Genomic DNA, 24,738 nt, shown 5'->3' on the forward strand with positions numbered 1-24,738 from the left:
AACTAAACAATAACGACACGTAAGAAACACCGTTATGATAATTATAATAAAAGCGGGAACATAAAAGAGGAGATTGCACCGGTTTTCGTCTAAAGTACAATGTTTACAGGTTTCGCTTGAACGAGAAATTACTTTTCTGTGTTGATGTCGAATTCCTTCTAAATGTTGGTTCAACTGGACGTCTGAGTTTGCGTAAATTCTGCACACTTTACAATAATACCGTCGATACTTTTTAGGTATTGAGAGTTTCGTTTTCTGTATTGCTTCCATTTTGTGTTGTCTTTTAAATATAACGGTGACGTAGGTATCTGTAGTGTAAAGGTAATAATAAATAATAAAAATAATAATTCAATGTTATGTCAAATTAAATTAAACCGTTTGTAGCAGTTAAAACCGACTGAACAAAGTAACGTAATGTCGTAGTTGTTTACTTAAAAAAAGTATTTTCGTATCTAATAAAATACTGATATTTCGAACATTACAATTGTTTTCGTCAAATAAGGATGACTATACCTTAGTATTCGCCTATATTTATTGGGACTAAGATATTACTCGTCGAACTTAAAATATTACGCTATCTACCGTCTCGTAGTAATAATTTGTAAAGTTATAAATCTTCATAGACGTTACGTGTCTTTGCACACGGTGCTGTTTGCTGGTGTTAGCTGTGCTCAAGATAATTTATAACACGACTGACAAATTAATACAATTCGTTTACCAAAAAAATACAGTATAGTGAAGACGAAAGCAAAGTCGTTCGGTGCATTCGTATCTTGCGATGTATGGTGTTCGAATCCCGCTGGCGGATACCAATTTTTCTAATGAAATACGTACTTAAGAAATGTTCACGATTGACTTCCACGGTGAAGGAATAGCATCGTGTAATAAAAATCAAACCCGCAAAATTATAATTTGCGTAATTACTGGTGGTAGGACCTCTTGAGAGTCCGCACGGGTAGGTACCACCACCTTGCCTATTTCAGCTGTGAAGCAGTAAAGCGTTTCGGTTTGAAGGGTGGGGAACCGTTGTAACTATACTTCAGACCTTAGAACTCATATCTGAAGGTGTGTGGCATTATTTACGTTGCAGATGTCTATGGGCTCCGGTAGCCACTTAACATCAGGTGGGCCGTGAGCTCGTCCACCCAACTAAGCAATAAAAAAAGCATTTTTCGATCAGCCGAATTTATATCGACGTGAGCATAAGAATGTTAAAAAATAAGGGTTGTTATATTAGTTTTTCTTATTCTGCGGGCTTACGACCCTCCTGGTATTAAGTTTTTACCTTGGCCATTTATTCATAAATTTCCGAATGGTGTCTTTAGGCTTTGAAACTCCTCAACAAGTGATAGATTGGGACACCGTCTGCGCAACAACGAATTTAAAATTTTATTTCAATAATTAAATATATTTTTATACGTGCAATGATCAAGCTAAAAGTTGTATTGCTTACCTAAATGGCGCGATTCATAACTGCTACTGAAGTATGAAATATAGGTTTCATACTTCAGTGGAAATAACTGCAGTTTTAAAATGACAGTGACACCGGATGGCGTCACAACAAGTTGTAATAATTTTAAGGTACCGGTAAAATGGGGCGATTAGGGATTGACAGGCGAATCGGGAAAAAAACCGGGAAAATCTTTCGACGCTCAATATAAGTTTTACATTCGTTGCAAAATCTTCCATTTTTTGTAGTTTAATAGTAGAATGTTGAAAGTTCACAAAACAACTCTGAATATGCATGATAGCTGCTAACTTATAAAAAATCGCGTTTCAAATTAACTTCCTGTGGTGGTCATTATTTTAGTGCTAGAAACTTTGCTCTCTTTTATTTATTTGATAATAATAAAAGACGACTGTGATTTATAAACGTTATTTAGTGTTTGAACCAGCATATATATTAAAGGTTAGTCTCAGTAGTTATTGGTCTTAATGTATTTGATAAAATAAAAATACATGTAAAAATCTGTTGTTTTTGGGGATATTGGGGACGTCATAGGTACAAATAACAACGAAAAAGGGGTCAATTGGGATGAGAATACGTGAAATGGAAACGACCTAAGTATAAATAGGTACAGGTTTGTAGGGCTGTCTATGTAGTTATAACAATATTTTTTAAATTTGTTGGTAAAAATCTGGTTTATTTGAAGCGAAATTGGGAATAAGTCTTTATTTGAAATAGATAAGCAATTTAATATAAGTAAGTCGATTTTGCAGAGACATGTAACAAGATCAATGAAATCTCAAGGTGGACAAAAATGTCTAAGTAATACATAATAAAATATTTGTTCAGAGTGGGGGTATTCATCTGATTAATCCATGGAATAACCGACACACCTAATCTCTTAACCCAGATAGAAATATCAGCACTGTCGATTGCACCTATAATTGAGGTGATGTCTGCCATGTACTTTTGTCAGTTTTTCAATTTTTTTTATTGATGATCACTTTATTGGTGCAACTAAATAAATAAATAAATTAAAACTATATATAAAAATAAAAGTAGTGCCAACCCTAGCAAATTTCTCATTTCGTCCCAATTAACCGCAATTTTCGGGTAAATAGGGATTAGACCTATTTTTGCATTTTTTGCTTAAACTGGAATGCTAGTTGCATAATTTTAAATTAGACAACAAAGATGCCCCCAAGACTCAATCATTTTGATCCTGATATAGCATTATATACATCAACAACTACCTTAAAATTGCTCATAAAGTTGGAATTTGTCCCTAATCGCCCCATTTTACGGTAATCTGTGGCATCAGCTGTGTTGCACTTTCGCTAGACTTTTTGGCGGGAACGCGAGGAGTGAAGTTGTGTAATTTGTTTTATTTTGTTTATTTAGTGTTTCTTCTGGATTAAATCTGTAATAGCGGTGGTTTATTAACTGTTTAATATCTATGGAAGTGCACAAATGTGGAAAAATGAAACAAAGCCGCTGGACTTACCGGGATCCTACAAAAAGTCCACTGAAAAATCTCAGTAAATAACCATCATTTTAATGAGAATATTTCATCCCATATCATCTCATCTCATTTCATTTCATTTCATCCCAGTTGATTAATGTCTCAAATTAATCATCTTCATTTCATTTCATATTATAATTTTTTATAAAAATAAGATTATGAATTAAAATAAGACATTACCTAAAGGTCTTAGTAACCAGGTCATAAAATCCCTATTATTAAAATGCGCTTTCGCTACCTACTGTAAATAGCGATTGTGATTCAGTGATCGGAATTGAAGTCAATAAATTCCATTCAGTATCGAAAAATCGTTTTTTATTTGTATGTTTCGAGCGTTGGTGTGTGTCGAGTGGAAAATTATACTGGCATTACAGGTCAAACAAGGGTCAAATTATGAGGGAATGCTTATCAAATTTAAAATGATTCTAATTCGAAACTAATTTGAAAGCACCAGTCTATCTTTTGCTAATAGTCACTGACAAAGTCTTGCGAGACTTTGTATTTTAGACTGAATTTTACAATAATTTTGGGATAATTTTCTAACACTCATTCTAAGATTGCTTTGCCTTAAGATGATGGGATTAATTGAATAAATAAGTGTAATTCGTTCTAAAACTTTTTTCTCAGTGCGATTTTATTATTTGACTATTTAGAGATTATTATTTTACATTCAAATTTTTGTGGACAACATCTGCTTTTAGAATATTTTCTTCAGGGTGTCACCTTACTCATTAAGTAGATATTCTCATAACAAAATTCGATGATTTTTGAAGTGAAACTTCTTTAGGCGCGTTGAAAGTAAAATTTAATTCGCGACAGATTCGTTACATCTAGAGAGAAAAGATACAATTTAGGACGAGCGAGAGTGAGAAAATAGACAGCGAAATAGAGAGCGTCTCGCAAACCACTCTATCTTGAGAGAGTGGGAGAAAGCGAGCTAGATCGTTCCTCATAAACGCATTCTGTTTATGGGCGTCGGCCACTAGATGGCTTGTTATTGGTTTCTCCTTTGTCCTGTAGATGGCAGTAACATATTAACTGTGTTAAATTTTATTTTTAATGAAGATCATAAAAATAATATATACAGTCAAACCTGGGTAAGTGAGAACTGGATAAGTGAGAAAACTCTATAAGTGAGAGCAATAGCCAGGACCCGTCATTTTAAGCTCCTAAAACCCCTATTAGCGAGAAACAAAAACCTCTGTAAGAGAGAGTCGTTTTTCTCTTATGGAACTCCGTAAGTGAGACTGCTACTTATCTATACCTCTATAAGCGACAGTCGAGATTTATTTATTTATATTATTTAGGAGGAACAAATGACAAAACAAATTACAAATTTAACATCTGCTATTTTATGACCCATTCTTAACTTTCGTGGAACTAAATAACGTTGTTATTTTATCGCATTCTTTTCGAATGGACACGTGTCCCTGTGTACCGTCCTGTTTGTCGGACTTACTCAGTTTATCATTAATCAATTGCGAAGGAAAGTTCTGTTCTGCATCATGAAAATTAAAGTACTGTCATTAAGCGATAAACTTAAAATAGTGAATGCGTTAGAATCCGGAAAATCGCGAAATGAAATTCAGAGGGTGCATTAGCGCGAAACTCGGGTGAGTGAGAAACCTCTTTAAGTGAGAATGAGATTGTGCTCCCTTGAACTTTCGCTTATCCAGGTTCGACTGTATATTGATTTTTCTATTAAATATATTATTTAAAATATTATAATTGGTGAAGAGGTCGTTTCTCTTATACACAGCATTCCCTATTTTAAGAGAAATTTGATTTAAGGACGAAAAATGAAGAAAAGCACAATACTACACAGTACACATCTCGTTACCGCATATTTTGTCCCTTTAAACTGTTTGTTAGAGTTTGAGGGTTTTGTTTTCAAGTGGATTTCGATATACATATCTAATTCTTTGTACACTTTTTTTTATGGCCCTTGTAGGCAGACGAGCATACGGCCCACCTGATGGTGAGTGGTTACCGTCGCCCATGGACTTCAGCAATGCCAGGGGCAGAGCCAAGCCGCTGCCTACCGCTTAGTACTCTCCATAAGCCTCGTTTGAAGAAGGACATGTCATAGCGCTCAGGAAACACCGTGGAGGGGAGCTCATTCCATAGTCGGATGGTGCATGGCAAAAAAGATCTCTGGAAGCGCACTGTGGATGACCGCAGTGGCTCCAGATAGTATGGATGAACTCTACTCCGGTGGCGGGCGGTGCGGTGGTAAAAACGAGATGCCGGTATCATCTCGAATAATTCATCAGAGCACTCCCCATGGAACATACGGTACAAAATACAGAGGGAACCGAAGTCCCTCCGCAGACCCAGAGGTTCCAAACGATCCGTGAGAATGGGATTATCGACAATCCAAACGGCCCTCTTCTGTAGGGAGTCAAATGGAAGAAGCTGGTATTTGGGAGCCCCGGCCCAGAGATGGGAGCAGTACTCCACGCGAGGCCGGACTTGTGCTTTATAAAGCAAAAGCCTTTGTCCAGGCGTGAAGTATCGCTTCGCTCTGTTGAGGACTCCCAGCATTTTGGACGCCAACTTGGCTTTGCCTTCCAAATGACTCTGAAACTGGACGTCGCTCGAAATGTCGACCCCAAGTATCCCGATACTCGCGGAAGGTTGCAGGGATACTCCTTGGAATTGCGGCGCCATGACAAAGGGGTCCTTCTTCGCAGTGAACGCGCAAACTTGTGTCTTTAACGGGTTGAATTGAACCAAGTTCAATTCACCCCATTTGGAGACTCACCCAGAGAGTTCTCCACTTCAGACACAAGTTTTGATCGTCTCTCTTGCACCACGCTCCGAGAGAGACTCTGATGGCCGATATATCGCGCATCCTCCGTGCTGTCATCCACGCTCTACAGCTTGAGCTTTAAATCTAGAATTTAACTTCGTTTTTTTTTTTTTCAAAAACTAAAAACCGTGGACAAAATTATGTTTTTAACTGCTTTAAAATATGAATTAAAAAGTTCAGTTTCAGGCCGGATCAAGGTAATCGTTGATCGCCAATTGAATCAAGTTGTTTAAGCTTCAAGTTTTCTATTTTTGACGTTGACATTAACTTTGTCAACTTCCATGTGTTCACCTGTCATCAGTCATTTGTCTGTTCTGTATTGTCTTGGTACTACTCTGTCTTTTTGAAAAGTTGTAATCATGGCGGTGGGTGTTCATCTCTTCAGTATAAATATAATCCGAGAAAATCATTCTATAAATTAATAACTGAACGAGACTAGATCTTTAAAACAATGGGTTGAAGTAAAATTTATATCCCATATATTCTATTTTTGTGGATAATCGTATTCTAGATTTACCTCCTGGCTTTTAGTTTCGGCATAACCTAGGTAATATTGTGTTTGTAAAAGTGTAAGTTAAAAGCTGAGCATAATGTTAATTTGCAGCGTGTACCACCGCCTGCGTTGAAGAAAGATAAAAAGGAGAAGAAGGTTCCGAAGGATAATTCTAAAAATGTAATGCGGAATCTTCATATCAGAAAGCTTTGCTTGAACATCTGTGTTGGTGAATCCGGTGACAGGCTGACTCGTGCCGCCAAGGTTAGTAAAAATTATTATAAACAATGAAATTGTAGAGCATGATTAATTAAAAAAAAAATTACGTTCGTAAACAGTCCAGACCCGGAGTCATCTTTTGATCACCTAAATCCAAGTCTTAACTATGACATGGAAAAAATTTGGGTTTCTGTTTGTTTCTGATGACGATGACACTTATCATAAGGAAAACATCAAGAAAATTAACTTTTTTATAACTAGAAGTGAATTTGAATGATTTAACATTATATGTATCTTATGTTAAGACCCTGCATGACTTATTCAGGACCTACACGAAGAATCTTAAATGGAATCTTATTGTATGGCTTGTGGCCATAGTACCAACTACTACATAGTAACAATTATTCCCAATGTTTACACAAGCATTTAAGCACAAGACTATCCTTGCTTGTTTACAGTATATCTTGAAACTAAGATTCTTTACCATGTTATGTCTACAGGCTCTATTAACCACTTAATTGGCAATTGTCTAGAGTCAACTTTATGGTGTAAGAAAGAGCTACCAACACACTGGCCAGCTGTTCTTAGTTACTACATAAATTTTACTAAAGATAAAACTTAACATACCTTTTTTTCTACTAAAGCTATGTACCTTTGTACCTTTGTACCCTACTCTTTGGTTGGTGGGTACAGAATGCCTTTGGCATGTAGGCCACTACTGTACCCTTGTGGATAAAGTTAAATAAGTAATAACTGAAAACAGACTGGCTTATAATTTAATGATTTCTAAAATCTAACACAATCCATAAAACACGAGAATGAAGTTTACTAGTGCTTAATTTAAATTTTCAGGTGTTGGAGCAACTCACAGGACAACAGCCTGTATTTTCCAAGGCTAGGTATACAGTGCGGTCTTTTGGTATCCGTCGTAATGAAAAGATTGCTGTCCATTGTACAGTCCGAGGAGCTAAAGCAGAAGAAATCCTTGAGAGGGGTTTGAAAGTAAGTATTTTCAAAGAAATCGAAATTTAGAAATTGCATGAATTGTTCAAGATCTACATTTTATATGTATTTCTTTGTAAATTCATGCCAAATTAAATATTTCCAATTGCAACTTCTAAGCACTAAATATTTACTGCTTAGATTACTTAAAGAAATGACATTTTTGTTATTGTTGTAAAAAGCACAATAGCAGATATTACCGATGTATTTGTTTCAAAGCTTAAATTTATTTAAAATTGCCTTTTTTATTAATAACTTGGAAGAGAAGTAACCATGCCTAAATTTGATTCTTTACCTGCATAATCTTATTTTATAATTTGTTATTGGCTGGAGTCCTGGCCGAAATTTATAAATAAAAAAAATCATAAATCTTGTCTCATAGTATGCTCATAAATCTTGGGCCCGACATTAAATGAGAGGAGCCTGGCTTCTGTAAATAATACTTTATTAATACCCTATACATACATCATCTAACCATTTATATTATTAATATGATTGAATGTATCTGTTAGCAATTGTATAAAAAGAAAACAATTTTTTATTTACTTAGGTCAGAGAATATGAATTGCGGCGTGACAACTTCTCCGCCACGGGTAATTTTGGCTTCGGTATTCAAGAACACATTGACTTGGGTATCAAGTACGATCCCTCAATTGGAATTTATGGACTGGACTTTTACGTCGTACTTGGCCGGCCAGGTTAGTTACACTATATTATTATCAGTAGTTCATTATTAAATTTTCAGATCAACCGAGGCAATAAACATTTAATTCAGAGTGGCCTTGAGCCTACAACAATCTAGTTATCTGGTGTGCTCCTATTAAAAAAAAAGATTTATTTATGATCCCTAAGAAATATATTAAATATTCCCTTAAATAACAGCGATAATTTTTTCGTCTTCATTGCCCAAAGAATTAGATGACAAATGCATTTGAGTGTTGGTGTTGAAATCTTGCAGGCAGGGAGCAATATTTCTAATGAAATTTACTTAACAAATGTTCACGATTGACTTCTAAAGTGAACGAATAATATTGTGTAATAAAAATGAAATTTGCAAAAATCATAATTTATGTAATTACTGGAAGGATGTCTTGTAAATCGGCAGGGGTAGGTACCACCACCCTACCTATTTCCGTCGTGAACTAGTAATGCGTTCCGATTTGAAGGGTGTGGCAATCATAATACAATGTAAAAACTGAGACCATGGAACTCTCAAGTCTCAAGGTGGGTGAGAGCATTTACATTCTTGATGCCTATGAACTCGGGTCACCACTTAACACTAGGTAAACCGTGAGCTCATCCACCCAAGTAAGAAAAAAAGTGTATATGTAAAGAAAAACCATTATCATTTAAAACCTTTAAAACTCTAGTTTTAAAGAAGACTTTTCATAGATGGAATCACTCATCTGTCTGTCATACAATGGAAAAAGAGTTCGTCTTGTATAGTATAATAATAATGTTTAATTTTTTTTATCAAGTTTAAATGTTGCTTTCTTATTATGTCACAGAAAACGCAAGTCTTTTATTGTGTTTTAATTCTGAAATATTCCATATCATTATAAATGTATATACTTGTGTTACTGGAACCCATAGACGTCAGCATCGTCAACCCACCTTTTATATATATATTTAAATATGTAATATAAAATAGTAAAAGAATCAGAAATTTTTTAATTAAATTTAAGTGTTTTAGAGATAAGAAATATATGGAAATAACTTAAATTTTTCAAAATGTTATTCAGGAGTCTCATTGACTTTTATTGATTAAGATTAATTTTGTTTGACTGAATTTAAGTTCAGTGAAGATTAAAGTTATAATATTAAATTTTTTGTGACCATTGTTGTCATGTTCGCGTTGTTAAAAAGTGCAGCATACTTGTTCAGGAATGTTGTCATCTTTAAATGTACCTTCATTCTGTAAAAAGTGTGCAAAATTAAATTATCATTGACAAAAAATTATGAGAGAAAAGTTTATTTCCTCTAAATCTAAAATGATGATATACATACTTTGGTAATATGATAAATTACATGATAAATTTCACTATTATTTTGCACCTATTCATTACAATATGCGTGATTTTGGTTACAGGTTTCAACGTAGCACACAGAAGGCGTAAGACAGGAAAAGTGGGATTTCCCCACCGCCTCACAAAGGAAGATGCTATGAAGTGGTTCCAACAGAAATATGATGGTATCATACTTAATAGCAAAGCAAAGTAAAATATAAGTAAATAAAAGTAATAAAACTCCTTTGCCTTTTTATTTCCCAAACATTCAATAATATGGAGGTAATTAATGATTTGATAACAATAGCTTTTTTTTTGTCGACAGCCATACGACATTAGAGGCTCAACTAAGCCCTAAATTTAAATTGATATTTATATTGATCATGTATTCGAAAATGTCCCAAATATGGCTATACCCTCGTATAATAAATGCATGGACATCCCTAAATATCACATGTTCAAGAACAATCTTATAAAAAAACGAGAACTCAAAATGACTTCGATTTAAGATGTGTATAACTAGTAATGAGATGTAAGATGATTTGATCTAAATGGCTGAATGATCAGTTTTTCTGTTTGTTGTTTACCTGTTGGTAGATGAAACTAAAATGAAATATATCAATTTGACAAAACGTCGAAGTCCTACTTCCCATTGACAATTGTACTAAGAGAAGAATATACATGTTTGGTAAAACAAAACTTTATTAAACTTATCCAAGCTGGATTATATAGGTTACTAGAACTTTTGAATCAATGATGGAAAGGAGAACGGGTGTTCAAAATTTTAAAATATTGCATTGGTTAGGTTAGGTTACATAGGTTCCTTCGTTGCCGGTAGTATACGAAGGCTGCGCTTGGAGGTCCATGTGGCATTACGTCCTGATCCGCGATAACGGCGTTGCAACGGCCGCAGCCTCAGATCATGTCCGGGGTGGTTCACGGGTACCACACCGTCTCGTTAAAGGCGGCGTGCGGATTGTATGTAATGAGGTGACCTCCGCTCCATGGGGAACCGTCCCGGCAAGACGGAAATTAGAGCGGGGACGCTTCAATCTCGGCGGGCCGTAATCGAGGCGTAGTCTTGCCGCTTGACGTCTCATCTTCCAGACGACGCAGGTACTAAAGGGACACGCCTCCTTCGGCTATTAGATGAGTAGCCAGCGAAGGATACGCTCGCGTAGTGCCCTGCTTTCGCAGAACAGTGTCGCGTATTCGTTGCGAAAATAGGACCGCACTTTTTTTATTTTATTGCTTAGATCTTTGTACTAGCTCACAGCCCACCTGGTGTTAAGTGGTTACTGGAGCCCATAGACATCTACAACGTAAATGCGCCACACACCTTGAGATATAAGTTCTAAGGTCTCAGTATAGTTACAACGGCTGCCCCACCCTTCAAACCGAAACGCATTACTGCTTCACGGCACAAATAGACGCGGCGGTGGTACCTACCCGTACGGATTCACAAGAGGTCCTACCACCAGTAATTACGCAAATTATAATTTTGCAGGTTTGATTTTTATTACACGATGTTATTCCTTCACCGTGGAAGTCAATTGTGAACATTTGTTGACGTATTTCATGTTGTACGTATTTCATTAGAAAAATTGGTACCCGCCTGAGGGATTCGAACACCGGTGCATCGCTAGATACGAATACACCGGACGTCTTATCCTTTAGGCCACGACGACTCAATCTTGCTTCTTCTTTCAATTCTTAAGACTCAATCGTCTTATCCTTTAGGCACCTGTCGCTGTCGAGCATCGTAGTTACGACGGTCGGCAGCGACAGGTGCGGTCCTCGTTGCCGGCGTCCCTGTCGTCGACGCATGTACTGTAGAAGAGCAACCCGGTCGTACGGGAAAAAGAGGATAGTCTTTGTGGAAATGAATTTCAAACCTCAATCGTGTCTAGAAGAGCAAATGTATTCACGTTATATTTTTTGTGCGATCCGGCATAGATAATACACTTAATAAAATATGGTCCGGTACGTAGAGCAGCGTCGTGCTGCGATTTGTTGAGAATCAGCACTGCGCCAGGTGATTCGTAAAAAAAAAACAATTTGTCGACTTCCCTTACCTACATTATTCTATCGACTAGAGGTTCTTCACCTTAGAGACCTGCTGCGAATATGGGTACGAACCGGCGCGATATCTCTACGTACATCCCTCACCTAAAATTTCATGGTCCGCAGAGAGTATCCGGACACCGCCGCAAATGCATAAGGTGTGTGAGCTGTACCTTATTTTTGTCTGCCTCATCTAATAATAAAAAATCAGCTCACAACTTCGTGTAGTTTAAATAAGTGACATTTAAAGTAGGTACCTACTAATGATCCATATTTAGGTAGATAGCCAAATACAACATACGAGATAAATAAATGGCCGTCCGATAGAATAAAGTTAAATTTTGCCATAGACATTCCTTTAAATATAGGCGGTCATTAACAACAGACTCTAAAGCAAATCTTATCCAGTATAATTAAGTGATAATTGGCCTAAATCAAAACAAAAAGACGACGTTAGGAAATACAAATAAAACGCGGTGTAACGGCCGCAGGTAAAGGCTTGAGCATGCATTGTTATGTTCCATTATCGACGGTGATCACACACTATGCTATATCTATATCACACTATATCTTTATGATGAGCCAAATGTTCAATTGCCTAAAATGGCTTTAAAAATCTAATTACCTAGATAGTTTCTTACACACCTTAAATATTCAAAATTAGACTTTTTAAACAAACCTTACCGCATCTTTCTCGACTATAAGTAGGTACCTTGGCAAGCGATGTCACGGAATTTATTAAGTAACTAGCTATCTCTCACACATTTTGAAATCTCACGCAATTAGTGACTATAGTTTGTGGGGTTAGTGGACGACGGACCACGCTTTAGGAAGTAAAGCTGTAATATACTTTAGTTTATAACCTAGCTTCTATCGGCTAGACGTAACGGATGATAGATTGTACAGTTCTACTTTTGAAATTACAACGAGACAAGTGACTCATTGATTTGATCACATCAGTCTTTATAGTATTTGATATCAATTTTCTGCCACTTTCTTTATCTATGACGTTCTCATTGGTTACCATGACAACTGTAAATAACCATCTTTTACAGAAATAATTTAGGAAATGTCAGGCAGATTATTAAAATAATAACTATGGCTGGAACTTTCGAAAGATATAATGACGAAGAAGACGATGTCCTCGCTCCTACAGAACCTCAAATTACGTCACATGACCCAGTCGAGAGAAAAGCAGCTAGGTCTCTTCGTATCAAAAGGAGACAAGAAGCGTTAAAAAGGTTTTCTAATATCAATTCCTATCTCAATAAAATATTGCTATACTTCTGAGATCAAATACTGATTTAGATCACCAAAATATTAGAATTAAATTTATTATTCACAAAAATATAAGAACACGAAATTAGTATTAGGTATTTCAATTATTGACTTCAGCGGTTTGATACATTGAAAATTATTTCAAATGGCAGAATTTGAAATTGTAATACATAAATATTAACTTTTAAATGTCTTTGTTCCACACTTATTGCTTTTCCTTTTGACTATCATTAAATAGATCAGAACAACAAACTGAAGAAATCGTAGCAGATGAAGATGCTGGTCCAATAGAACAAGCTACAGCTACCGCTGCAGAGGAGCTGCAGAGGTTGAATCTTGATGGAGCTGCTAAAGTTACCAATGTCAAAGTCACCACCGACGAACGAGAGGTCTTAAGAAGAGGATTATTCGCAGATAATATGCGAGGTATTTTGTGGAATGTGTTCATTTTTAAGGAGTAGAATTTCCTCTAGTTCAAGTAGGTACATCAAACGAGATCATAGCCCATCTGGTGCTACGTGATTACCGGAAACCACAGATATCACAATGTAAGATGAATGCCCCTAATCCCCTTGAGACAAGAAGTTGAATTTTCAATTGTATATTATTACGGTTATCCCACATTAGCTCATAGCCCATAGAAACAATCCACTTTTCTCGCCGGATCTTAGTGGGTCACGATTCCGATCCGGTGTTAGATTCTGCAAAGTACTTCTCTTGTTAAGGCCAGAGTTAGCAAACTCTTTCAAGTTGAGCCCGTGAGCACACCTACCGGTTCGCGTATACTTGGACTAGCCCCATAGGCTACTGACGATAAGGAAAAAGATGTCCCACATTTCAAAACAGAACTCAAGATTGCTTAGCAGCAGAATTAGGCAGGATGGTAGTACCTAGGGGAAAGTGGGGGATATACGAACACCTAAGGGAAAACTTAAATAAAACAATGGAATTTGATCACAGATTTTTTAAATTTTTTTATTATAAAGTTTACGTAGCTAACTTATTCACTAATCAACATTTTTATTTTTTTAATAAATTGCAACAATATGAAAGAAAAACAAAACGCTTAGTGTGAACACTAACACACATCGGTCGGGTAAATACGAACACCAAGTGGGGTGATTACGAACCAACATTATTAACGACATAGATCACATTTAAAACCCAACGATGTTGACTGTCCGTCAGTACAACTCTCGTGAGCCCATTTTTTGCACATATAGCACACAATCCAGTCTTCAACGGGAGGATCAATATATTTATCTCTACAAAAAATACAAAAGTAGTATTTATTCTCTTTTTCGCCTTTTTTTTTTCGTATTTTGACTAGAGTCACTAGTCTTTTATATTGTTCAAATTCTATAATAATCTTTCAAACTCCTTGTTTGAAGGTGTTTTCTTATTACATTTCAGTCTTTTTATTTGCGTTCCTTTTTTGGCATACTTGCCGTTTTCTTCTTGATTTCTTGCGTTTCCTGATCGTCTGTAAATACCTAAAGGTTTTTGTCCAGGCTATGGCTGTTTTAACACTTCTTTCGTTAGTTCTACTGTTAACAGAATTACAGAACTATTATATTGTTTGTGCAACTTACATAAAAGTTTTTTTTTAAATAAGATTTGATGAAGAAGATAGAAGACGAAGCAACAGAAGCGCAGATCCAGTATGAAGCTATTACGTCAAATTGGAATACCATGCTCAATATCAAAGATCCATTAGATATAGACGCAGAAATGAAAAAGCAGAGACAAAAATGCGATTTCTTAATGGAACAAAAAAATGAAGTGATAACTGAATTAAAGAATAACCTACAACAAATGGATGATGCTTATTATGAGGACTTAGATAAACAAGTGTGTAATAATAACTGGCGATTGACTAAACCACATAACAATATTAAGTTAGACAATCAAAGTTAAACATAATTTTAATAGCCATATCATTTTAGGATAAAGATATCAAAGAATTGTCTGATAGAATCGAAAAACAAGTAACTATAATGCAAAGAGCTTATGAAAAACAACTATCCTTGATAGAACAAGCGATAAAAATCGAGCGGGAAGTTATGGTTGATCACAACAATAAGCGTTGGGAAGCTCTCTACAAGCAACGTGACAAAGAAGAATTAGCTCATATGGAATATAGATCAAAGCAGGTAGTACCCTACTTTAATGAATAAAGTCTCGATTTGAGCCTCGAGTGATGATTATTTACCTATGATGATTGTGATGATTATTTATTTGCCTATAATATAATTATTTGCAATTTTACTTGAGGAAATTTGAGCCCAAGTCAACGCTATTCATTGTCATCAAGGCCTTTCTACCTCTTACAATGAAGTATTGCTGTAATTTGATTTAATTTCTATACGGTTGAAACTATTATGTAATACATAGCTTCGTTGCACTTATATTGCTATAAAGTTGCAACTATTTCACAGTTAGAAGAACACAAGCAAGAAATAGAAGTAATTATGTGGGATCATCATGAAAAGTTTCGTGAAGCTAAAATTGAACTCGAATCTCTAATTCAAGAACTGCAAAGGGAATTAGAAAAATTGAAAGCCACTTGCATTATAAATACGGAAAAGATTGGTTACAACTATCAGGTTAAAATCAATATTCCATTTTACATTCTTCTGACATCACACAATTCTCTTCTCAAAAATTTTCTTTTTATTTATTGCTTAGATGTGTGGACGAGCTCACAGCCCACCTGGTGTAAAATGGTTACTGACATACTGCCATAGACATCTACAACGTAAATACGTAATTTGATTTTTATTACACGATGTTATTCCTTCACTGTGGAAGTCAATCGTGAACATTTGTTAGGCAAGTACATACAGTCAAACCTGGGTAAGTGAGAACTAGATAAGTGAGAGTAATAGCCAGAACCCGTCATTTTTAGCTCCTAAAACCTCTATTAGCGAGAAACAGAAACCTCTGTAAGAGAGAGTCATTTTTCCCTCATGGACCTCCGTAAGTGAGGCTGCTACTTATCTATACCTCTATAAGCGACAGTAGAGCTTTATTTATTTATATTATTTAGGAGGAACAAATGACAAAACAGATTACAAATTTAACATCTGATATTTTATGAACCATTCTTAATTTTCGTGGAACTTCTTAACATTGTTTTTTTTTTTTTTTTTTATTGCCCTTGTAGGCAGACGAGCATACGGCCCACCTGATGGTGAGTGGTTACCGTGGCTCGTGGACTTCAGCAATGCCAGGGGCAGAGCCAAGCCGCTGCTTACCAAATTATTTTTGTATTGTTTTCTCGTCAATATTGAACCTATTCTATATTGTGGAACTACATAGCGTAGTTATTTTATCGCATTCTTTTCGAATGGACACGTGTCCCTATGTACCGTCCTTGTCGGACTTACTCACTTTATCGTTAATCAATTGCGAAGGAAAGTTCTGTTCTGCATCATGTCAAAACGGAAAATTAAAGTACTGTCATTTAGTGATAAACTTAAAATAGTGAATGCGTTTGAATCCGGAAAATCGCGAAATGAAATTCAGAGGGTGCATTAGCGAGAAACTTGGGTTAGTGAGAAACCTCTATAAACGAGAATGAGATTGTGCTCCCTTGAACTCTCGCTTATCCAGGTTTGACTGTATTTCATTAGAAAAATTGGTATTCGCCTGCGGGATTCGAACACCGTTGCATCACTAGATACGATTGCACCGGACGTCTTATCCTTTAGGCCACGACTTCAAAACACACGACGACACAATGTTGCTGTAGAGAAATTTTATAAATATGTATTACGAAATATCTGAGAACTGTTTGTCTTTCAAGTGTTTCTCGGATTCAGCGGTTCATATTTCTTTTTTTTCCTTTTTGTAGGCAGACGAGCATACGGCCCACCTGATGGTGAGTGGTTACCGTCGCCCATGGACTTCAGCAATGCCAGGGGCAGAGCCAAGCCGCGGCCTACCTTGCCTACACAACAATGAATATTATGTTTTTATGTTTTCTTGTCTTTTCGTATGTAATTTTTAAATTGGATATTTTGGAGAGATCTCAAAAAAATTCCATAGGGGAGCACGTTCGATTTTAAAATTCGTACGTTTAGTATAAAAAATGTATTCCAGTTATATCTATCAGGCTGGGTAAATAAATCACTAACGATGAAAATGATGTACTTTCACAATTAGTGGTATGTTGTAGATCCTAAAGAAACGCGAAGAAGAAAATGTTTTTGTCCGGTCACAACAAAAACGAAAACTTAACAAAATGTCTGACGTTGCTAATGCACTACGTGCGAAAATTCGCAAGGCTGCTGAAGAAGGCGCCATAGAAGAAATTAAAGCAGACGCTGAAATTGTAAAGTTGATGCAGACAATGGACGATTTGGAGAAAAAGTCTGATCAATTCAAGCACGTTAACGATTATAAGTTTTGCCAAATATGGCGTATGGCAACGCATCGTTGCTCAGAATTAAGTAAAGAGCTAAGGCAAGGTGAAGTAGCCTTACATGCTCAGGTTCTGGCCGGACCACCTCCGCCTCCTCCACCGCCATTACCCAAAAGTCCATTAAGCAAATACGGTAAACTGGAGACTGGAAATATCTTCCTTAAAAATATATATTTCATAATTCTTATGGGCATTGATCGTGGTTTTGTTTGTAGAGCAACGAGAATTAGCTAATAAAGATAAATCGAATGAATTAAGTGAATCAAAATTAGACGAGACGAAGGATGGCAGACTACAAGCGGCTAAAGAACGATTGGTATGTCATAATTGATGGACAGTAACTTACTATTAGTTTCTTTTTTTTTATTGCCCTTGTAGGCAGACGAGCATACGGCCCACCTGATGGTGAGTGGTTACCGTCACCCATGGACTTCAGCAATGCCAGGGGCAGAGCCAAGCCGCTGCCTACCGCTTAATACTCTCCACAAGCCTCTTTTAAAGAAGGACATGTCATAGCGCTCAGGAAACACCGTGGACGGGGGAGCTCATTCCATAGCCGGATGGTACGTGGCAAAAAAGGCCTCTGGAAACGCACTGTCGATGAACGCAGCGGTTCCAGGTGATATGGATGACCTCTGCTCCGATGGCGGGAGGTGCGATGATAAAAAGGAGATGAGGGGATCATCTCAAACAATTTCTCAGAGCACTCTCCATGGAACATACGGTACAAAATACAGAGGGAACCGAAGTCCCTCCGCAGACCCAGAGGTTCCAAACGATCCGTGAGAATGGGATTATCGACGATTCGAACGGCCCTTCTCTGTATGGAGTCAAATGGAAGAAGCTGGTATTTGGGAGCCCCGGCCCAGAGATGGGAGCAGTACTCCACGCGAGGCTGGACTTGTGCTTTATAAAGCAAAGTATATATAAAGTCTTTGTCCAGGCGTGAAATACCGCTTCGCTCTTCTGAGGACTCCCAGCATTTTGGACGCCAACTTGGCTTTGCCTTCCAAATGACTCCGAAATTGGACATCACTTGAAATGTCGACCCCAAGTATCCCGATACTCGCGGAAGGTTGAAGGGATAGTCCTTGGAAAATGAAAATCTCTTGAAATAATAAACAAAACAAATTACACAGGTTCGTCACATTCTTCAACTAGTAACAGATAACACGGGATTTTTAATAGAGAATCGCTTACTTAAATTGATCGAGAAATATCAGCCAGTCTCCAGAAATTTGTGCACTTTAGATGCTATATTTATGGTACGTGCATTTGGTTTTATATTGTCACATTAACTCGTAATGTATATTTTTAGTGTTGTAAATGAGCAAAGTATTTAATATTTCAATTTTAGGCACTGGATATACAAGCGGAGGAAGACATTGAAATCTTATGTAAAACATTTTTAAACTATGCATTCTGTCCTATTTGTGTTGGGCTGGATGTGGAATCTGATTTATTAGAACCATCGCGTGCATCGATGACATCACGCGATGAATCCCATCATGCTAGCGTTAGTGCGAAGTCAACCCGAGGTAAATAAATACCGGGCGTCTTGAATTCAACTTTGTTTGATGATTGATTTAAATTAAAGTATTTGCTTTTTTAAACAACGTATTCCAGGGGATCGAATTTCAGTTCGAGGCAGGCAAAGCGTTGTGAGAAGTATGTCTGTTAGCACCACTAAATCTGGACACATCGGATTTAAGTAGGTACCTTGGTATGTAGCGGTATTTCGAACGTCGAATTATGAACAAACTTCTTTGTACAATTTTTTTTTCTATTGAACACAGGAGCAACGATTTATCACCTACGGATCAAATTCTGATGGCTGAAGCTGATGAAATTATTCAAAAATGTGGAGATCTTCAAGGTTCTAAATGTCTCTATTTAATTTAAATTTTGGAGGGTTTGGTCTATTGCGTTAAGACTGATAATACGCGCGTTATCAAACGATGCAATTGTCTCCGAAATCTTTGAAGTGGCTACGAATTTGTATATGAATTATAATATTGTTTTGACAATTCAAATCCCTAAAATGACCCATCAATGATGTAAGCTGTTTTAAACCGGGTTTCAACTGGTGTTAGGCGGTAAACGAAGATCATAGATATATCTATGGTTTTTTGTTACCGCAGTTTTCAAAATAATAAGGAGTCGTATGTTTTTTCAAAGCATATGTATGAAGTCGTCGTGGCCTAAAGGATAAGACGTCCGGTGCATTCGTATTGAAGCGATGCACCGGTGTTCGAATCCCGCAGGCAGGTAACAATTTTTGTACTCAACAAAATAAATGTTCACGATTGACTTCCACGGTGAAGGAATAACATCGTGTAATAAAAATCAAACCCGCAAAATTATAATTTGCATAATTACTGGTGGTAGGACCTCTTGTGAGTCCGCGCGGGTGGGTACCACCCACCACCACCCTGCCTATTTCTGCCGTGAAGCAGTAATGCGTTTCGGTTCGAAGGGTGGGGCAACCGTTGTAACTATACTGAGACCTTAGTACTTATATCTCAAGGTGGGTGGCGCATTTACGTTGTAGATGTCTACGAGCTCCAGTAACCACTTAACACCAAGTGGGCTATGAGCTCGTCCACCCATCTAAGCAATAAAAAAAATAAAAATAAAAAAAATCCATTGAACCATCATTACTTAAACCTACCGGTACTTAATGCTTATAAGTCACAAAAGATATTATAGAAATTTATTAATTAAATGGAATGAAGATTATTCAGAATTGTGACTTTTGAATGCCGTTTATCTATTATTTATGTAAATATGACATGTGATCTAAAATCGGCTCAAAAGCAGGCAGCCATTGATTTGAAATAGTATTTAAAAAATCATATGTTCGATCTTGTTTTGTGATGTCTGATCTACCTATGATCCGATCTATATATAACCTATTTTTTATTACAACTTTTTTAGTTAGCATGTCGTCAGTACCTGGTACAATTTCTGATGGTGGGTCTGGTTCTGGGAAAAGACCTGGAGCAAGAGGCGTTACCGTATCCTCACAGGCCAATACAGCGCAAAAATTAGTAAATCCATTTTTGTGTCCGTGTAAGTAATCTAAATTGAAGGAGTCTGTACACCTGGTAAATTTTTTTTTTTTCTTTTTTTTTCCTTTAAAATTTATGATTAATTCAATTCCCATGATTTCAGTTAGTATTGTCGTACGTTTTCAAAGTTTCCATCGACGCAATTTTAAATACGTGTTTACGATTGTCGAAAACTAAATAAAATACAGAACTGCTATGTGAGCAATAGTGTATTTTATTGATTACCTATGAGTTTTATATCCTATTATTGCCCTGGTCACAATATAAGTAACCGGGAGATCCATAATAGGGGCCTAAGGCAAATGATCATCGGTTATTGTCATTAGACGTTCGATAGAGTTTATATTTCAGACTGCTGTTATTCGGCACATAAAAGTATTTGAGTCTGTAAAGCCTTCATACCTATGTGTCTTCAACGGTTTGATTTTCAAACTATTCAACATGGGTGTGCCGGATAGTCTCGTGCTCATCATACGGGACTTCTTGTCGAACCGCTCTTTTCGATATCGAGTCGAGGGAACCCGCTCCTCCCCACGACCTCTCACAGCTGGAGTCCCGCAAGGCTCTGTCCTTTCACCCCTCCTATTTAGCTTATTCGTTAACGATATTCCCCGGTCGCCACCGACCCATTTAGCTTTATTCGCCGACGACACGACTGTTTACTATTCCAGTAGAAACAAGTCCCTAATCGCGAAGAAGCTTCAGAGCGCAGCCCTAGCCCTAGGACAGTGGTTCCGAAAATGGCGCATAGACATCAACCCAGCGAAAAGTACTGCGATGCTATTTCAGAGGGGAAGCTCCACACGGGTTTCCTCCCGTATTAGGAGGAGGAATCTCACACCCCCGATTACTCTCTTTAGTCAATCCATACCCTGGGCCAGGAAGGTCAAGTACCTGGGCGTTACCCTGGATGCATCGATGACATTCCGCCCGCATATAAAATCAGTCCGTGACCGTGCCGCGTTTATTCTCGGTAGACTCTACCCCATGATCTGTAAGCGGAGTAAAATGTCCCTTCGGAACAAGGTGACACTTTACAAAACTTGCATAAGGCCCGTCATGACTTACGCGAGTGTGGTGTTCGCTCACGCGACCCGCACACACATAGACACCCTTCAATCTCTACAATCCCGCTTTTGCAGGTTAGCCGTCGGAGCTCCGTGGTTCGTGAGGAACGTTGACCTACACGACGACCTGGGCCTCGAATCTATACAGAAATACATGAAGTCAGCGTCGGAACGGTACTTCGATAAGGCTATGCGTCATGATAATCGCCTTATCGTAGCCGCCGCTGACTACTCCCCGAATCCTGATCATGCAGGAGCCAGTCACCGTCGACGCCCTAGATACGTCCTTACGGATCCATCAGATCCAATAACCTTTGCACTGGACGCCTTCAGCTCTAGGAGCAGGCTTAGGGACCTCGGTAACCGTACTCGTCGAACTCGACAAAGAGGTCGACGTGCAACCTAACCCATGCATCAGCCCGCTGAGTTTCTCGCCGGATCTTCTCAGCGGGTCGCGATTCCGATCCGGTAGTAGATTCATTCGCGAAACAATTGCTCTTGAGTTGTTAGGTATCCTTCGGAGGCGCTCGGGCAGTTGTTAGCAAATCCCACCCCTCTTGGCTGAGCCTTTGCTCGCCCACCTGTCCTGGTGAAACTGGAAAGGCCTCCGGGCCACCAGTAATCCTTCAATCATAAAAAAAAAAAAACCTATGTGTCTATTTATTTTGCATATATTTTTTATTAAGTACGGATGATACATTCTACAATAGTCGTGGTAGTTATACATTAATAACACCGCTTTATTTATATATTTCAGTTGGACATCCATTGGAAATTGAACCTATGCAAGTTTTAACAGCGTTGGGCGAATTTATTAAAATTTTTGAACCGCCGGAGAAGAAAAAACTATTCAATATTCTGTAAGTTTTAATATTTTAAAGGTTTTATGTCAATTTTAAATGTTAACATTAAATATTTTTTTGAAGTTTTTGATAATATTTGTTTTGATAATTTAGAGAGTCCGTTAAGCCGCCGGATTTTTCAACACCATCCCGTCAGCTAACTACGGAGGAAATCGAACAGTATTGGGCACACTGGAAAAACATATTTCCAGCAGAAAAAGATAGATTTTGGGATGGTTTAATCAGTGCTTTAAATGATTATTTAGCTATACTACAGGGTAAGTTAGAACCTCGCAAGCTTGGCGACAAATTGCCTTTTGTCACGTTTACTTGAGTCTAAAGTTGTTGCGATTGTGGGAGAGAACCTGTCGCTGCTGACCGTCGTGACTACGATTCTCGGCAGCGACGCGTCCTCGAAGGTGATGCATGACTTCTGCGATTAGACAGTACAAATGTTCGTCCTGGACCCTGCGGAGGCTGCGGCCTCAGCGCGGTGAAGATCACTGGGTGACCTGAGGGGGTCGAGGCCGCGGGGTTTCCTAACAGCACTTTAACGCGCCCCCGAGGTCCAGAGTCTCGAATTGTCTCGAAGGTTCCGTCGGCCGTGTATCCTTGGGTGAGCCGTGCGTCGGGTTGCAGTGTTGACCGCGGTAACCTCTTTACCCCGGCCCTAAATACTATCCCTTACATACCACGTGTGTTCCCTAGGCGCGGGGATATCGTAGGAGTTTCGGTCCCAGACCGAAAAAAAAGGCACTGATAACTGATGCCTGAAACAAATAAAAAATTCCGTTATTAGAGACTTGTTAAAGAAATTTCGATGCTACTGCTACAACGTAGTACCCTTCCAATGTAACTCGTAGATGCTGTAAATGAGATGTAATATTTCGTATAATATATGTAATTGTCATGTTTAGAACGTGAGTGCGTCAATGCAGAAGTAGTAGTACTACGTCGTCGCAATGCGGCATTACGTCGCTTGGTCCGAGGTGCTCTTCCAGAACTTCCCGCTGCAACGCCGCAGTATGCGCGTCAAGGTCCGTCTGTCTTTACCGCTACTTTCACGGATAACGCGCCACAGGCTTTTGAAAAATTACCCCCTATTTAGCAACGTCTCAATAAATTTATTTAACTATTTTTTTAACTTATTGTAATTTAATAATAAAATCAGTGTTTCACAAATTAAATTTATTGTAAAACGTGAATTATTGTTGTTTTACTTTAGAAATATTCAGGCCAATTTATCAAGAGCTATCGGAGCCTACCTATGCCCAATAATTTGTTACGAATAAAAAAACAGCCAATACCATATGGTATTCATTCATAATATGAATACCTGACCTTTTTTTAACTAGATTGTTTGAATGTATTATGTTACCCCATTCAATTTTGCTCATTTATATTATTTCTACATATGAACGATCTTGAATTAGAGTAGGTTGATGTAGCATCGGGTCTTTTTTTTTCCTACCTAAGCTGATAGTCTTGAGATACTATTTCAGCGTAACGGGGCAAGTAGGTGAGCTCATGGGGCTCAAACCTGACGTTGTTGCTAACACGAACCTTAGCAAGAGCCGTGCTTCGCAGAATCTATCACCGGATCGGAAACGCGATCCACTGACAAGATCCGGCGAGAAACTCAGTGGGCTGTGTCTATGGGTTAATTTACTCGCTGAGCCCATCGTCTCAAGCAACGGGTTCGGCGTGGACAGTGACCGGTTCTTGAGGTACCTAAAAGAACCGTTAATGGTTCGGGAGGATCCGTAATGACGCGTTTAGGGCGATGTCGACTGTTTACCATTCGGTCCCCAGGATCGAGTACCTATGTAATTTCCGGCGGCCACGACAAGAGGGTTTTCGTGTCGTGCCGCCTTCTTAAAGTGGCGCATTCAAATTAGTTCGGTCCGCATGAGCGAACACTACACTTGCATAGGTCATGACGGGGCTTATGCAAGTTTTGTAGCGTGTCACCTTATTACGAAGGGACAATTTACTTCGCTTGCAGATCATGGGATAGAAGCGTCCTAGTATGAAAGTCATCCCTCTGTCGAGGGTGTGGCTTAGATATTTGAGCTAAAAGGCCCACGGTGTGGGCTAGTCGAAAAGAGTGATGGGGCGAATGGCGGAGGTGTTAACGCGCCTATTAGGGACTGGGCTGCTCGAAGTGCTATTCGAAGGGCGACCCCTTTTGAAGAGCACTACTGTGCTTTTTCGTGAGGTTTATGTCAATGCGCCACTTATGGAACGGCTGTACCAAGGTGGCTGCTGCAATCTAGAGTTGCCGATGCAATAGCGACTTCTTCCTATACGAGTAGTAGATAGTCGTGTCATCGGCGAAGAGCACTAGATAGGTGTCCGGAGACCGGAGTATATCGTAGATGTATATCTAAATAAAAACGGGGAGAGCGCAGAGCCTTGCGGAACTCCGGCCATCAAATGAAGGGGGCGAGAGCGAGTTCCCTCTACTCGATATCGAAAATCCAGCTGAA

At 38.2% G+C, this 24,738-nt stretch overlaps 2 protein-coding genes across 2 annotated transcripts; both read left to right on the forward strand.

The window, feature by feature from the left end:
* The first annotated feature begins 6,015 nt into the window (after positions 1–6,015).
* Positions 6,016–9,744, forward strand: RpL11 (ribosomal protein L11). Its single transcript, XM_028185707.2, has 5 exons — positions 6,016–6,146; positions 6,386–6,538; positions 7,346–7,495; positions 8,046–8,193; positions 9,585–9,744. Exons 1-5 carry the CDS (start codon positions 6,141–6,143, stop codon positions 9,713–9,715), a joined length of 588 nt encoding a protein of 195 aa, XP_028041508.1. The 5' UTR covers positions 6,016–6,140; the 3' UTR covers positions 9,716–9,744.
* Positions 9,745–12,521: 2,777 nt separating this feature from the next.
* On the forward strand, positions 12,522–23,454 carry LOC114251457 (dynein regulatory complex protein 1). Its single transcript, XM_028185736.2, has 15 exons — positions 12,522–12,806; positions 13,082–13,269; positions 14,459–14,694; positions 14,790–14,996; positions 15,282–15,449; positions 17,024–17,402; positions 17,485–17,585; positions 18,409–18,534; positions 18,627–18,807; positions 18,896–18,980; positions 19,066–19,145; positions 20,207–20,341; positions 22,165–22,267; positions 22,364–22,527; positions 23,167–23,454. Exons 1-15 carry the CDS (start codon positions 12,664–12,666, stop codon positions 23,355–23,357), a joined length of 2,487 nt encoding a protein of 828 aa, XP_028041537.2. The 5' UTR covers positions 12,522–12,663; the 3' UTR covers positions 23,358–23,454.
* Positions 23,455–24,738: the final 1,284 nt, after the last annotated feature.

The sequence above is a fragment of the Bombyx mandarina genome, chromosome 03 (genome assembly GCF_030267445.1).
Source record: "Bombyx mandarina strain Sakado chromosome 03, ASM3026744v2".
NCBI classification, from domain to species: domain Eukaryota; kingdom Metazoa; phylum Arthropoda; class Insecta; order Lepidoptera; family Bombycidae; genus Bombyx; species Bombyx mandarina.

Bases quoted from the DNA above. Each gene is read 5' to 3' on its own strand.
- LOC114251457 (XM_028185736.2), top strand. From the start codon at position 12,664: ATGGCTGGAACTTTCGAAAGATATAATGACGAAGAAGACGATGTCCTC. The intron at 13,270-14,458 runs GTATTTTGTGGA...TTTTTAAATAAG, and splicing joins ATTCGCAGATAATATGCGAG to ATTTGATGAAGAAGATAGAA. The intron at 19,146-20,206 runs GTTCTAAATGTC...CAACTTTTTTAG, and splicing joins AAAATGTGGAGATCTTCAAG to TTAGCATGTCGTCAGTACCT.
- RpL11 (XM_028185707.2), top strand. The intron at 6,539-7,345 runs GTTAGTAAAAAT...TTAAATTTTCAG, and splicing joins GGCTGACTCGTGCCGCCAAG to GTGTTGGAGCAACTCACAGG. The intron at 7,496-8,045 runs GTAAGTATTTTC...TTATTTACTTAG, and splicing joins TCCTTGAGAGGGGTTTGAAA to GTCAGAGAATATGAATTGCG.